Source organism: Panthera pardus, unplaced genomic scaffold (assembly GCF_024362965.1).
Source record: "Panthera pardus isolate Hobbes unplaced genomic scaffold, ASM2436296v1 HiC_scaffold_3, whole genome shotgun sequence".
NCBI classification, from domain to species: Eukaryota; Metazoa; Chordata; class Mammalia; order Carnivora; family Felidae; genus Panthera; species Panthera pardus.
Window position 1 is genome coordinate 13,994,468 of NW_026526876.1, and position 16,254 is coordinate 14,010,721.

General features: G+C 53.5%; 1 protein-coding gene across 2 annotated transcripts in view; it reads left to right on the forward strand.

Moving 5' to 3' along the window:
* The window catches only part of NPLOC4 (NPL4 homolog, ubiquitin recognition factor), a 59,760-nt gene that overhangs the window by 18,705 nt on the left and 24,801 nt on the right, over positions 1-16,254 (forward strand). For both annotated transcript variants that reach the window (XM_053892285.1, XM_053892284.1), the window contains 8 exons: positions 684-732; positions 1,505-1,599; positions 3,256-3,379; positions 4,445-4,624; positions 7,762-7,848; positions 10,366-10,437; positions 10,810-10,936; positions 13,429-13,589. In XM_053892285.1, the coding sequence (XP_053748260.1) occupies positions 684-732; positions 1,505-1,599; positions 3,256-3,379; positions 4,445-4,624; positions 7,762-7,848; positions 10,366-10,437; positions 10,810-10,936; positions 13,429-13,589 (895 nt within the window). The remainder of the gene's footprint in view (positions 1-683; positions 733-1,504; positions 1,600-3,255; positions 3,380-4,444; positions 4,625-7,761; positions 7,849-10,365; positions 10,438-10,809; positions 10,937-13,428; positions 13,590-16,254) is intronic.

The window sequence follows — 16,254 nt, forward strand, 5'->3', positions numbered from 1 at the left end:
GCCCAGAGGGACTGCCACTTGGCTTTCCCACCAGCCCATCACTGCCCTCCTCATTGGAGCACATGGTGCTGTCACCTCGCACGTGTGGGTCTTCTTAAGGCTTCTCTGACTGAAATGGCCGAAACCCATAGAGCCAGGCATCCTGCGTGCATTTCTCAAAACTTGCGCAAAGTGGGTGTTTTCCAGACTGGAGTGACTTCTGTTCCACTGAGAAGGATTTCGCCACATCTGCATCCCGGCTTTGTTAGTATTTACTTAACGTCTGTCGAAACTGATTTTAAGTATACTCACTTTAGTTTTTACTTGGTGTCATTTTAAGCAGTTAATACCCATAGAATCACAGGTTTGACGTCCTGATGAATTTTTTCTAATAACACATCCGAGTAAATACTAAACTGTTTTATTACAATAAAAATGTTCACATCCCAGCTAAAATAATTCTGCACAGTAGGTGCCCGGCTGGCTCAGTTGGTAGAACCTGTAATTCTTGATCTCGGGGTCGTGAGTTCAAGCCCCATGTTGGGCACAGAGTTTACTTAAATAAAAAATAAAAATAATTCCACGCAGGTAGGGAAAAACTTAATATTAAGTATGGTGTGCGCTTTAAATATAAAAAACATTGGGAGGCAGCAACAGGAAAACAGGCCTGCTAATCACTGTGTTTCTCTCGCCCGTGCTCTCAGGTGCCGACACGGCCCCCTGGGGAAATGCGTGCACTGTGTTCCGCTAGAGGTGAGAGCGTGCGGCGTAAGTTCCGGGCTGGCGGGAGGGACTGCTTCCCAGGGCGTGTCAGGTGTCTGCTCTGCACCCCTGCGCCGGGCGGGAGCCCCGGAGCCCGAGCGGACCTTACCTGTCTATTGCCCTGGGCCCTGGCGTTCCCGCTGGTGCAAGCCGCGTGAAGAGGGCCGGCCTGTATTTATGGGAGTGACCTTCTGGTGGGTTATGAATGGCCGACGCGTTTGTATTGCTGTGATGGACGGGCAGCGTTCCGGCGGGCTCCCCGGACAATCCTTCTAAAACCTGACACGGCGCCGGGGCTGGCGGTTTCTGTGCTCGTCGTCGTTTTGATTTACTTTTCCCTGAGTCTCCCGTCCTCCTACTGATTTGTCCTGGTGAGATTGAGAGTTACCATAATAATGCTGACTGGTAACTGGTTACTGCTGAGTTGACAGCAGCAAGGCCAACCTGATTTTCTTCACGAGCCTCCTCTCCATCTTGCGGCTCCCCCCGCCCCGCCAAATTTTCCTGATAGCTACCTGACCTAGAGCATTTTGTATTTAATAGAGATGTATTTTAATCTCGGGAAGATAGCTGGTACGCGAAGAAACCTTTGGTTCTGACCTAGAACGATAAGTGAGAAGCCAGCCCCGGTTCTCTCTCATTGCCCTCCGTGGGGCCTGGCTTGACCCCCGGGGGGCGTGCAGCAGGAGCGCGGCTGCCCGCCTCTCCTCACCTCTCCGCGCCCGCGGGCGTGGGACTGTACTGACTGTGTGTGTTTCGGCAGCCGTTCGACGAGGATTACCTGAACCATCTTGAGCCTCCTGTGAAGCACATGTCCTTCCACGCCTACATCCGAAAGCTGACCGGGGGCGCCGACAAGTAAGCGACCTGAGCGCAGTTAGGCTGTGCCGGTGTGGCTCTGGCGTGGCTCTGACGCGCGGGTGCCCCTTTTGTGTGTCTGGCAGGGGTCGCTTAAAGACCACGAGCGTGTGAATGAGGAAAGCAAAGATCGGGGTCTGGGCGTGGAACATTTGAATTCGTGGCTTCTGCCCCGATTCTAGAAAAGAAACAGACGGGTGGAGCCTCTGATGCCCTGTCACAATCCTTGCCCGGACTGGCGGGCAGATGCCAAGCTGGCAGTGGTCTCTGTGGAGGCCCCTGGTGAACGTCCCCCGCTCCCCCCAGATACGTGGTGCTCCGGCAACTTAGTGGTACGTGAAGGCGGGTGAGACAAGGCGGCACGATGGTGGTCGGTCTTGTGGAGTGTGGGCTCATCCTCTGCTCTTCGGAAAAACTGAACCACCGCATGGTTCTCTCTTGGCTCACTTATTCCACAGCCCCCGTCAGCCCTTTGCCCCGGAGCCTGCCCCTTCATCAGCTTGATTTCACAGCCATCGTGTGGGCTCGGCAGGCGTGGGCCGCAGCCTCGGCCAGGTGGGCGGTGGGGCGGCCAGCTCCGGGCTCCCTGAGCGCGGGCGGTGACAGTGGCTGGAGAGGGGCTGACCGAGAGCATTTTGAGTTCTTCCAAGCCCCGTCAAGTACTTGCCCGCGCGACCCCTTTCCGTTGACTGTACTTCACCCTCCCAGAAAGCGATGGACTTCGCACCAGGATTTTACAATTTCCATCAGTGCAGCAGGACGAGATGGTGGCTGAACCCAAGGCAGCGACGTTTTGTGAAGGCTGTCATGTTGGCCTGATTGTCGTTTTTTCTCTGACAACCTGCCGACATCCTAAAAGGAGTTTTTAAAAAAGTTAGACCAGGAGGAAAAAAGTCCAACCAGAAACCCATTCTTGCCTGTCCGTGGGGTAAGCCATGGAACTTCCTGGACTACGTATGAGTAGAGATTTTGTCGCGCTGAACTCCGTCAGCCTTCCGCACATTTGCAGCTGTCGGTAACGTGCAGGCCGGCGGCGGTCCCTGCTGCCAGCGTGCCGTTGGCCTGTGAAGACGGGACTGAGTTACGGGACCGTTTGTGAATGGGAAGCTGGCAGAGGGTCAAGGCACATGTGCACATTCTCCCCACATCCAGGTGGCGCCCTGGCTTCCTCACGGGATAGTCTTTATTCCAGCCGAAAGCCGGGGACGGAGGTCTTCGTAACGTGCCCTCATCGGGGTTCTTCCCTGTGATTCTGAATTTTTTACGAGCATCCGAGTACTGGACTCGTGACGTAGATGTTGCCGATGAGTTAGTGAAACTTAAAAACTAGCGTTGTTTCCTCTTAGTGGCACGGGTTAGAGCAATAGATACTTAATCGTGTCCCTGAAAGTCTTCATGGGTGTTAGTGACCGACATTGGAAATGGAGACTTTTTGCGGGCCAGTAGTTCTGTATTCGTGCGCAGTCTGCATGTGCAGGACGGAGGCTGGGACTCCGCGAGAGCACCTTTTAGCACGTTTCCCTTGCTGTTGCCTCCACACGCTTAGGTCTTTAGAACTCTGTTCAGGAGGGGTAGGATATTTGTCATATGATTTCCAGTTTCCTGCTGAACGTTTCACCATCGGAATGTTGACTCAAGTTGCCTCTTCTTGTTCAGGGGGAAATTTGTTGCTCTGGAGAACATCAGCTGCAAGATTAAATCAGGATGTGAGGGGCACCTTCCGTGGCCCAACGGCATCTGTACTAAGTGCCAGCCAAGTGCCATCACACTGAACAGACAGGTGAGACGTTTGCCGTGCCCGCCTAGACAGCGGAAAGCAGTAGATTGGTTTTCATGGCTCGGAGACGAACATTTCCAGAAGGGGCCATCCTTGGAGGGAGCCACCCCCTGCGGAGTGCAAGTTCAAGTGCACTTTCAAGTCCTACGCTGGAGGCCTGGAGGTGTTATTTGTGAGATCTGTTTCAGGCGTGGGCGAGGGGGTCTTCGGTTTTCTGTTTTGTCGGCCTGCGTGGAAGTAGAATTTTCTTGGTGACTTTAAAATGCTCCTTGGTTGCGACTTTGCCTTCTGGGAGCTGGGAACCGAATTGTCCTGGAGCCCCCTGGGAGCACCTGTCCGGGCCAGGTAAAGAAGGGAGCTCGACTCTGGAAGGAGGAAGAGACAGGGGAAGCTATACGCAGTATCCTGGCCTCTTCCCCTCTGGTCTCCGTGCTCACCTGGCCTTCCCTGCACCACTGGCCCACGTTTCCTCCTTAGAAAGCTCTCCATAGCCTCTGTGACTGCCTGGGAACGGCTTGCTTTCTTTTCTCTCTTCCCTTCCCCCACACCCCTTCTCTTTCTTTTTTTTGAAAACTGATTTTTATGCCAGAGATCCTGAAAACCTGCACTTTAGGTGAAATCCCAGTAAGATGAATTTGAATTCATTTACAGAGGAATCCCACCTCTACCCACCCACCCTCTAGAATCTTGATGGCAGGGCACATTCTTTTTTTTTTTTTTTTTTTAATGTTTATTTTTGAGAGAGAGATTGAGAGAGAGAGAGAGCGTGAGCAGGGGAGGGGCAGAGAGAGGGAGGCACAGAATCCAATGCAGGCTCCAGGCTCTGAGCTGTCAACACAGAGCCCGACGGGGGGGCATGAACCCCCATACCGCGAGATCACGACCCAAGCCGAAGTCAGACGCTTAACCTACTGAGCCCTCCAGCCCTACTGCCCCTTCAGGGCACATTCTTAAAACGTGTGTGCATGCGTGTAAGAGCTAGGTGAAGGCAATTTATGAATGACTTAGACTAGGAAAATAAGTTATTTATTACTGAGTGTTTTCATCAGCCCATTGTTTGCTCTACAGAAATACAGACATGTGGACAATATCATGTTTGAGAATCACACGGTTGCCGATCGCTTCCTTGACTTCTGGAGGAAGACAGGGAACCAGCATTTCGGGTATTTGTACGGACGGTATACAGAGCACAAAGACATTCCTCTTGGCATCAGGGCTGAAGTGGCCGCGATTTACGAGCCTCCCCAGGTAGGCGGGCTGGGGCTTCACGGCCCGTGGCTTCTGTGGCTTCTGCTCTGAAGGCTGCGCGGGACTCTCGTTTCGGGCTTCGTTTCACTCCTTTTGCTTTATCATTTCCCAGTCTGTCTCCGTCTGTGTCTACACGAGACACGTGCACACAGACACACGGTATTTATTTTCCGAATTCTTACAGGGTAAGCTCACGGCCCCTACGTATTTTAGTGTGCCTTTCTAACGCGTAAGGATGTCCTCTTGCCTAATAATAAATACACTTGTCAACTTCACTAGGTTGAACATTGATGCGATATCGTCATCTGTGCCCTGTGTTCCGCTTCTGTCTCTTGTCCCCACACGGCTGCTCTCTCCCTTGTAATTCTGTAGCTCCTTTGCCCATGCCTGTGGTCAGCTGGCTCAGAAATGATGGAACCAGAGGGTCTTTATCCCTGTGCCACACACACAGCTATCTTAGAATGACAGCACCAAAATCACCACCGGTATAAGACTGGAAACTTTTCTGGTGGAAGGAGGAGGGTCCTTAGGGCGTGTCTCATGAGGGACCAGCAATCAAATACTGTTTTAAAGTCACTTGGAAAGTCCTCTCTTGAGGACTGTCCCACCAACTAGTTAACGTATTTATGTTTGTTTGCTTTATTTGCAGTATTTAGGGATAGGTTTTATGTATATATACTCTTAAACGTGTTGCACGATTACGTGAAGTACTTATGTAGTATGTTTCATCGTGTACGATTATTACGAAGGTGAATACTGTAAACATGGAACCCAAGTGTGCGATACACGTGCTGGAGTACTTGGGGAGGGTGTGCTTGTGTCTCTAGTTCCCTGTGAAATCAAGAAACTAAGGTGGCTTGGGGGGTGGCCAGAGCATAGTAAATGTTAGTGGCTGGCTCCAAGTAGTCGGTGTATGAGTCCTCACGAGGAAGTTCTGTAAACTTTCCGTATGTTTGGAAAAAATTTTTAAATATTTGTTTTGAGAGAGAGAGTGAGCAAGCATGTGAGCAGGGGAGGGGCAGAGAGAGAGGGAGAGAGAGGATCCCAAGCGGGCTTCACGCTCAGCTTGGAGCCCAACGCGTGGCTTGATCCCAACCACGAGAACATGACCCGAGCCGAAATCGGGAGTCGGACACTTGACCAGCTGAGCCACCCAGGTGCTCCTATGTTTGAAATTTTTAATTAAAATGTTAGAAAAGAGGGGCGCCTGGGTGGCGCAGTCGGTTAAGCGTCCGACTTCAGCCAGGTCACGATCTCGCGGTCCGTGAGTTCGAGCCCCGCGTCGGGCTCTGGGCTGATGGCTCGGAGCCTGGAGCCTGTTTCCGATTCTGTGTCTCCCTCTCTCTCTGCCCCTCCCCCGTTCATGCTTTGTCTCTCTCTGTCCCAAAAATAAAAAAAAAAAAAAAAAAAAAAAAAAATCGCATGTTTCCAAAGATGCAAGGTACCCCCTTCATCCTATCCCTCTCTTTCCAAAATATTTGGCTTAGACTTCTAAAATTTGAGTTTTTAAAATACAAGCGAATAGACAGATATTCATACGATCCTTTGGGCGTATGCCTAGCGTACTCACCCTTGTCACCTTGCACTGTGTTCTTTACGTCGGTCCGTGACCCACCGACTTCTTTTTTTATCATTATTAATATTATTTTTAATGTTTATTTGTTTTTGAGACAGAGACAGAGTATGAGTAGGGAAGGGGCAGAGAGAGAGGGAGACGCAGTCTGAAGCAGGCTCCATCCAGGCTCTGAGCTGTCGGCACAGAGCCCGACACCCACCGACTTCTTAAGTAAAGGTCTGAGACCGCAGCCCCGTCGCTCCTGACTGCTGTGCAGGTGTGTGGCTCTTCACACGTGCCGTTGTCTCCCCGGCTGTATTTATGCAGGTTCCGAATGTTGTCTACACCCCTTTGTCCATTTCTGTATTTACTGAGCTGCAGAGGAGGTGTCTGAGTGGACCTACTGCGGTGGCTCCTTGGACGGGGGTCGCTAGGTGGCGACAGAGGCCCTGCCTGAGAGCCGGGGTCCCCGGATTGCCCAACCGGTAGGGCACTAGGTGTGCTCCGTAACGAGGGGGCTGCTTTTGGAAGCGTGGTCCGTTCGCCTTGGGTTTCGTACAGGGTCGCTCTCGTGAGGAGTCTTCAGCAGGTCTGTTAGGAGCTGATCGAATTAAAAACGGAAACAAACCTCTGTCGTCCAGACAGACTCCTGACAGCATCGTCCTGGAGGTTGAAGCCATTGACCTCCAATGGCATCCGGTTCATCAGAAGCTGAAGCCCATGCCGTGACAGGTCTTGAAACCAGATCCTTAGATTTGTCCGGGGTCTGTGGTGTGACCCGTGCTCGGGAGGTGTAGGTGATCTCCATGTGCTAATACTCAGCGACGGAAAGTTCTTTCGTTGTTTTGCCAGAATTTGACTAATTTGCAAGGACGTGCCCAATGAGTATAACTGGGTCTGGGGCGGCCTTCACTTTCCGGTGCCTGTGGCTGGGGTTTCTGCCGGGTACGGTACTTACTAATGACCCTCGAGCTACGTGTCAGTGCAGGCTCTGTCCACGGCAGGGAGTTGGGGTCTTGTGGCCGGCGTAGGTTGTGTGTGAGCCAGCTGGAGTCTGAGCCCGCCTGCCGCCCCGAGCCAGGTGCTCTGCCCACCCACCAGCGGGCTGCCTCGTCCTTTCCTTAGGGTGTGCACGCCTGTCATTGCTCACCTGGTCCTGTGAAGCGTAGCGCTGTGTGCGAAACGGCACACGCGTTTTCCTCGCCTGTTTTCTGGAGACACGTTACCTTAGGTTTTCTGGAAACGTGTCACCTTACGGCCCAAATAATCTTGCCTAACCCGGCCAAACCCGTTTGGAAGGCAACTGTTTACCCAAGGGAGTTTTGAAACGGACTTTCCTCAGTGAAGGAACCCAGCAGAAAAATGTGTAGAGAGCCTTTCTCCTCCCTGAGAGCAGCCACATACTCGACGAGGGACTGTGGTGGGAACCACCTTGCCCTCTCAGTCTGGATTGCAGAGCACCGTACGGCCCGAGGAGGCCAAGCTCCCGGGCTGCGTTTAGCCGCCCTCGGGACTCCTGAACCGGAGCCGGGTGGCTGTGGGCTCCTCTGAGTTGGGTCTCCTCCTTTTACTGCCCCAACAGATTGGCACACAGAATAGCCTGGAGCTTCTGGAAGACCCGAAAGCTGAGGTGGTGGATGAGATTGCCGCCAAGCTTGGCCTGAGGAAGGTACGGAACATTCTGCTGGCTTTTGATGGGGGGGGGGGGGGGGTCGGAGCTGTCTGTTGGGGACCTCCGGGTGGGTGGCACGGCCAGGTCCTGTCTGGGACTGAGCTCCCAGCTACTCAAGGTCAGGTGCAGGCCCAGTGTGTTTACTGGGCGCCACTGCCTCTCTGTTCCTCTGATTTGAAATAAAATGAGAATGTTTCTCTGATCTAAAGTAAAATGAAAACAGATGACTCCCCATTCTGGGACTTGTGTTTAAATCTGCCGGCCCCTCTTCCTGAGGACAGCTCAGAGACTGGAGGAATGTAATGGCGGGAGCCAGACCCCCTCTTTTGTCCGGGAAGGGGCCTCGATGCCGGGCTGTGTGTCCCGCCCTCACGCTGCGGCCCGGGCTCCTGGTGTGAGCCGGTGACAGAGGCCTGTGTGTGGGGTTCTGTTTCCGTCTCAGGTGCTTTCAGCCTCCCGTGCTCCTTCTTCCGTCATCACTGGACTTCCTATTTCTGATTTAGGTGTCTGAGCACGTGAGGTTTCCTAATTTTACTGGGCAGTTAGAAAACAGAGAACTTTCGTTTTGAGTCTGTTTTGTTTTTTCTGTTAAGTTTACTTATTTTTGAGAGAGTAGGCGAGAGAGTGCATGAGCTGGGGAGAGGCAGAAAGAGAGAGAGAGAGAGAGGGAGAGCGAGGGAGAGACAGAAGATCCCAAGTGGGGCTTGATCCCACAAACTGTGAGATCATGACCTGAGCTGAAATCAAGAGTCAGACGCTTAGCCGACTGAGCCACCCAGGCTCCCCAATCCTTTATTATTTGTTTTTTAATTTAAAATTTTTATTTTTATTTTTTTTAAATATTTTGTTTTAGAGAGCGAGCACATGTGTGAGCAGGGAAGGGGCATAAGGTGAGAGAGAGAAAGAGAGGGAGAATATCCCAAGCAGGCCCCTGTGGCCAGCGTGGAGCCTGTTGCAGGACTTGATCCCATGACCCTGGGATCATGACCTGAGCCAAAATCAAGAGTCGGATGCTCAGCCAACTGAGCCACCCAGGTGCCCCTACCCTTAATATCTTAATCAACTTATGAACATGGAAAAATTAACTCTCTACAGAAGATAAACAGTGCAAAATAAGGAATGTATTTAAAACCTAGGAATGTTATAAAGCAAAGTCATTTTCACAAAAGCTTTCAGAAAACGTCCTATTGTTTCTAGCAGGGAATCAGCATCTTGATTTAGGGCCATATTTTGGTTTAAATTCTTGAAGTTTCTCTTGTTCAAAAGAGAAACTGGTATAACTTCTTTTAAAAATTTTTTTTTAATTTGTACTTTTTTTTTTTTTAACGTTTATTTATTTTTGAGACAGAGAGAGACAGAGCATGAACGGGGGAGGGTCAGAGAGAGAGGGAGACACAGAATCTGAAACAGGCTCCAGGCTCTGAGCCGTCAGCACAGAGCCCGACGCGGGGCTCGAACTCACGGACCGCGAGATCATGACCTGAGCCAAAGTCGGACGCTTAACCGACTGAGCCACCCAGGCGCCCCATAATTCTTATTCATTTTTGAGAAAGAGACAGAGGGAGGGGCAGAGAGAGAGGGAGACACAGAATCCGAAACAGGCTCCAGGCTCTGAGCTGTCAGCACAGAGCTGAACTCACAAACTGTGAAATCACGACCTGAGCCAAAGTTGGACGTTCAACCGACTGAGCCACCAGGCACCCCGTTTATTTGGGTATTTTTGAAGAAAATGAAGTTCACATTTGCCTGGTCTTGTGTGCGGGAGAGGGATTTGAAGAGTTCTGTGTCAGGGTTGTGCCGGAGACGGTCTTGGGCACTGCATCGCTTCTCCAGAGGATGTGTACTTGGTTTCCATCCCCAGCCCGGTTCTGGTTCAGGAGGGGCAACCGGCTGTGAGGTTCGTGGGTACAAGAGGATCAGGGATCACGGAGCACACAGACAGGCAACCGTCCGGGACTGGCGTGTGGGTGCCCTAGCGACAGGACTCTCACTCCTTGTACCCCCCAGACGGTTTCTTCAGCACTGCAGCGGAATGCAAAGGAGCAGCTGGGCAAGGTCTCCGTCGTAGCGCTCCTTACTTTAAGTGCTTTCTCTATGGAGTCCGTTTTCTTGTCTCACAGAGAAAGCCGTAGCCCCTTAAACAGCATTGTCTCTAGTTGCTTGCTCATTGTGTGCCTTCCTGGTTGGAGTGTAAGCGTTCTGTTAATCTTGTTCTTGCCGGCGGTCTCCCCCCACACCCGGCACGGGGCCGGGTACCGAGTCGGTGCCACGGGGCTTCTAACAATAGGTGAGCCCTGCTCGCTCACCGTCACCTCCAGCCCAGCAGTACCAGGGGAGTGTGGCCGTTTGCGACTGAGTGGAGTTTGGAAGTCATGGTAGCTGAGTTGAGGAGCTGGCTCGTGAGAGAGTCTCTTACTGAGAACATTGTTCTTAAGTCCTCCGGGCGGAGGCCAGAAAACATTCGCCACCCGTTTTCAAGAAGAGGCTCGGAAGATACTTTCCTTTTTCCTGCAGGTTGGCTGGATATTTACAGACCTGGTCTCAGAAGACACCCGGAAGGGTACAGTGCGATACAGTCGGAATAAGGTGAGGTGGGGTGGGAGCCCGCAGCTCGGTCGCGAGCCCGCGGGGCGGCCACGCACAGCTCATCCTGGCTTCTAGGCCAAAATGATTTTCCACACAGTGGGGAACATCGATAAATTACGGATGGGTCTGTCGATGTGTCTTCTAGAGCAAAACCCCTGGCCTTCCCCCACCAGTGCTCTCGGGAGGTGAGCCTGTAGGGCGGATGCTTGACGCTTCTGGCCTTCATAGTTATTTGCGGTGGGAAAGGAGCCCGTGACAGCTAGGGACTGGAGGTGTTGACGTCGTGTAGCAGTTGACAGAGTTGGGTTCTTAATGTTTTCTAAAGAAGAAATAGAGGCCGTGCAACTCCATGTGCCGTTTCTCTTTTCTTAGGACACCTATTTCCTGAGTTCGGAAGAATGCATCACGGCAGGAGACTTCCAAAACAAGCATCCCAACATATGTCGACTCTCTCCAGATGGACATTTTGGATCCAAGTTCGTTACCGCGGTGGCTACAGGTGTGTGTTCTGTTCTTCTTTTGGTGGCTTTTCATTCTCAACTTAGTTACTACTGTGCCCGTGAGATGCAGATTCCTCTTTTTGTTTTGTGGTGGAAATCTAGAACTTACCTGCATCGCCCGCAGAGCCACTGAAACTGGGGCCTCCGCGTGGCCCTTCCCTCATCTGCTCCTGTTCCAAGGTCAGTTCACTTGGCTCTGGGTCTCTGCTCCGGGCTGCCTTTGCCCCTTCCAGGAACCAAGAGTGACTCTGGCCGTGCAGGAGAAGACTTACTGTTTGTTATTTATTTTTGACGTCGTGAATAGGAGTCATTCAAGATACCATTTCCGTGCACGTGTGTTTGTGTGTGTGAGATGTTATATGTGTCCTATTCCGTGCTATGTGTGTCACAAGTAGATAGTGACCAGGAAAATTGGGGCCCCATAAAAAAGTGCCACCACATCTCCCATAACATCCTTGACGGACGCTGTCGTAGGAAGAGCCAGCCATAGGACCGTGCAGTTTAAAACGAGTAGGAACTTTTGGGGCGCCTGGGTGGCTCAGTCGGTTAAGCGTCCGACTTCAGCCAGGTCACGATCTCGCGGTCCGTGAGTTCGAGCCCCGCGTCGGGCTCTGGGCTGATGGCTCGGAGCCTGGAGCCTGTTTCCGATTCTGTGTCTCCCTCTCTCTCTGCCCCTCCCCCGTTCATGCTCTGTCTCTCTCTGTCCCAAAAATAAATAAAAAACGTTGAAAAAAAAAATAAATAAATAGCCTTCCATTTTACAAATCCTGTTTTCTGTTTTTCGCCGGTCCTCAAAGGCCAGGTTTTTTTTCCAACGACCCATCCTGTTTTAATGATCCAGCCAAAAGCCAGGGTGGGTTTACAACGCCCGAAGTAAAATGATAGCCAGAGGCACCCACTGAGGGCGGCCTCTCCACGCTCCTTCCCCACCGTCCCCTCTGCTCCTTCTAAGCCAGCGCGCTCCTCTTTGGTGCGAGGGTGGTGTGCCTGACCCTGAGCGCACCGGAGGGTGAAGGGCTTTGCATCTGCCGCCTCGACCTCAGGGAGCGGTCGTGGCCACCTCTCCCCAGGATGTGCGTCAGGGCCGGAGAGATGCTAGGCTTGCTTGCCGGTGGGCCCCTGGAGCCCGTTCACCTCTGCTTGGGAAGCCGGCTGCTGCCGTCCTCTGGTGTGCAAAGTGGAACACAGCAGGCCCCGGCTTGTCCTCTCCAGGCTGGTTCGGCCCCTGTCCTTCACACTTTCTGATTGTCTGGTCATCGGGTCTGGTTTCTGATAAATGTTTGAAAGCCAGATGGAAAAACATTTCTGTTCCCCGATGAGGAACTTAACTTTGTTTTTGTCAGAGAGACTGAAGTAGAGATATTGAGAATTTTTTGTTTTTTAAAAATTTTCCAAAGCTGCCGACGATAATGGACATTAGAGTTGTCAGAACGTCACCCGATTACGGAGGCGCGTGTATTTGTGGCGGTGGAAGTCGGCCGAGTGCACGGCCTGGTCTTCCCTCGGCCAGAGGCTCGGGGCCCGCCTTTGACGTGGTGCCCGTCCTTCTCTCCGGGGTCTCCTCTCAGCCAGGTTGCCGCTCGGTTCCACGTCGCTGGATGGTTCCCTCCCGGTGGCTTTTGCACTATCCTTGTCCCTAATTTTAAGACTTGCTGGAGGTTTTATGAAGCGATGATGGAGAGAGGCGTGGGGAGAGGCACGCAGGGCCGCACATGGCACAGTGAAGCCAGCGGCCCGGGCTGAGGCCCCCTGCGTGCTGGCCCTGGCTCTGTGGCAGCGTCCTCGCCTCCCGAGCGTGGCGCTGGAGGACAGTGCGTGGCCGTGCGGGCGTCTGTAGGGTAGAGACCACGGTACAGACGCTGTGTTGTCTTCACCGCTTGTCCCGTCCGTCTCCATCCCCCTCCGCTCACTCAAGAACGCAAGCGTGCTGGAGGCAGGGCTCTGGTGTTCCTGACAGCTCAGAGCCCCGGTACTGGGTGACAGCACACATATTCTGGGGTGGGATTGGAGGATTTTTTTTTTTTAATGTTTGTTTATTTTGGAAGGAGAGAGAGACCGAGCGTGAGTGGGGGAGGGGCAGAGAGAGAGAGAAAGAGAGAGAGACAGAATCTGAAGTGGGCTCCAGGCTCCGAGCCGTCAGCACAGAGCCCGATGCGGGGCTCAAACTCACGAGCCGTGAGATCATGACCTGAGCCGGTCAGACGCCTAGGCACCCCAGGATCGGAGAACGTTTCCCAGTCCTGTTTTCTGATTCTGAGAGAGTGTGTCCTTGGTGGGAACCGCTTGAACAGCCGCGCGGCGTCTTCGTGCCCTGTGTCCGCCGCCGTGCGCCCCGGCCACTCGTAAAGTTGCGGTGGCACGTTTTTGAATTCTTACCCGAGACAGACTCTTCGGAGTTGATTTGCTCTGTTGGTCCGGAGTGAAGAGTGACAGATACGGACTGGGTTCGAATCTCCCTCGTGGATGCTCATCGAAGGACTCTCTCTTGCAGGTGGTCCCGACAACCAGGTCCACTTTGAAGGGTACCAGGTGTCCAATCAGTGCATGGCGCTGGTCCGTGACGAGTGTCTGCTGCCGTGCAAAGACGCCCCTGAGCTCGGCTACGCCAAGGAGTCCAGCAGCGAGCAGTACGTGCCTGACGTGTTTTATAAGGTAAAAACGCCACGGTACCCAAGGAATCGTGCGGCGTGGCGCGGGCGCGGACCCGTGTTGGACTCCGCGGTCCCCTCAGCCGCTTCTCCTCTGAGCTTGTGTAGGACCCACCTCGCGGGTAACAGCGCCCCGTGGCGTCTTCAGGGCTTGGTATTCAGCTGCTCGGGCTTCTAACCGAAAGGAGACGTCACATTCACGGGGCTGGGTTCTCTGACGCCGGATCAAAGCCCTGCAGCACAGAGACCGTGTCTGTTTCTCAAGACACGACGACGGGATACGTCGCCAGGAGTCAAGAGTGGAGCTGTGTGCTCAGTAATTAGGCCCTCCTCGGGGCGCCGGCATTTGAGTTAACGAGTTGGACAAAGGATCGTCTGCTTAGAAATCCTTTTCCTTGTGAAAGCTATAAAAGCTGTTTTTATCGAGAAATGTCCTGTTGAACATGTAGGAGTCAGGTGCTTCCCTATGGGAAGCTGGAGACCCCATTTTCCTTCTCTACTCGGCACTCGTTCTCGGGTCCCGTCGGGTGGACTCGGGTCCCGTCTGCCCCATCCTGCCGCCTGGAGGGCTCCTTGAGTCGTGTCTCTCGGCGCGGGGCGGCCTTGCCGCGTCTGAGGGCGCTGTCTTCACTTGGAAGGGTGTCTTCACGGTAGAAAGAATTCTGGGTTGACCGGTCGGCTCCACCGTCCCCTGCCTCGGGGTGTTTCTCGCAGGAAGCCCCCGTGCCCCTCGTGGGCTCCTCCATTCACAGTGCGACTTTCCTGCTGACTGCCTTTCCGTTCTTGTCTTATCGCTGGTTTTTAGCAGCTTGACTTTGATGTGCTCGGGTAGTCTTCCTCGTGTCCTGCGTTTGGCGGTGGTTGAGCTTCTCGGGTCTGCGAGTTGTGTCAATTTTTGGCCATCGTGTTTGTTTTACGTTGCTGCCGTAACGGGTGTTTGCGGACGTGGCGGCCACGAGACCCGGCTCAGGCGTTGCCTCGTAGTCCGGTGCTCGGGGGTCTAGGGTCTGTCCGGGCCACGGCAGGGTCGGTCGGGGCTCTGATGTTCTCCGTGGCGTGAGGCGTCGGCAGCACCGAGTGTCCCGGCCCCGGCCCGGCGGCAGGTCACGGCAGGGCCGTCCGCTGCTCTTCCCTGGAGGCCCGCAGGAGTGTGCCCTCCCGGCCTGCCCGGCTAGTCCAAGGTCATCTCCCGATTTGAAGGTCAGTTGATTAGTAACCTTCATCACACCTGCAGAATCCGTTGCCACGTGAGGGGACAGATCCACGGGTGTGCGTCCTCCTCCCATTCATGGTCCTGGGGAGGAGGCTGGGAAGTATCCCAGAACCATTTCTAGAATTCCGTAGAATTCTGCACATGCCAGCCGTTCAGTACCTTTTTCTTTTTTGGTTTGGGATTTTGTTGTTGTTGTTTGTATTTGATCGCTCAGGGACTCCAGTCACACGTGTATTTGGCTGCCTGAAGTCCCACAGCTTACCGATGCCCCGTTTGTCGTATTTCAGTCTGTTTTCTTTCTGTGCCTCATTTTGAGGAGTCTGCGTTGCTGTTTCTGGCGGCCTGTTCGTCCTGGCTTGTGTGACGTCTGGTCTGCTGCCACTCCCATCTAGCAAACCGTCCGTCCGGGGCGTGATCGCTGCGGTTTCCTCTGGTGTGTGTGTGTGTGTGTGTGTGTGTGTGTGTGTGTGTGTGTGTTTCCCACGCCTCCACCTGCCTGCACGCGTGGGATGCAGTTATAATGAGTATTTTGATGTCCCGATCTGTTAAATCTGTCTGTCACTTCTGGATCAGTTTTGATTGACTTTTTTTTCCCCTAATTATGGGTTGTAATCATGGCGTCTTAAGGTCCTCGTGTCCAACATTTGTATCATCTGTGGGTTTGCAGCTGTTGTCTTTTTTTGGTGTAATGTCTGTCTTTTCTCTTCACACGTTTGGTAAGTTTCCGCCGTGTGCTGGTCATCGCATGTGAAAAAGCCAGAGACCCCGGAGGACGTTTTTCCCTGGAGACCGCCCCCCCTCTGTCCAGCGGGGCCACGACGCAGCACCCAGATGCACCAGAGCGGTACTTAGGGGTCAGGTCTGACCGACGTTTATGGAAGACTGTCCGCTGCGGGTTCTTGCCTTTTCATAGAGTGCAGTCCAGAGTTCCCGCTCTGTAAGATGACGCCTGCTTCGGGTGTTTGTCCCCTCGGCCCCGAATGACTGGGAGGTTCAGTCTCCTCCTGAAACAGGTTTCATCTTGGTTGCTGTGTCGTGCAGTGTAAGCACGTGGAGACTCCACCCCACACGCTTCAAAACTTGTATTATCTCGACCGGGAGAATGGCTGTGTGTTTGAAACCCCCGGGTCTCCAATGTGGTCACCCTGGCCCTGTGCAAAGCCCGTCTGCCAGGTTCTCTGTGTGCGGCCCCGGCCCGCTGCCAGTGAGCTGAAATCCCAGCCCTTCGTGCTCTCGGGAGTGGGGGAGCCTCGTGGCACTCATCACTGCATCCGCGTGTTCACTGCCCTGCTGTGCGGCCTCCAGGCCCCTCCTGCCCTCAGAGCAGCCCTCTTCGGAGGTCTCGCACGTTCAGTGCCAGGCCACCGCAGTCAAGCAGACGGTGCCGTAACGCGAGTCAAATGCATGTTTTGGTTTCCCAGCGCGTGCTGAAGTTCTGGGTACGCTGCAGTCTGTT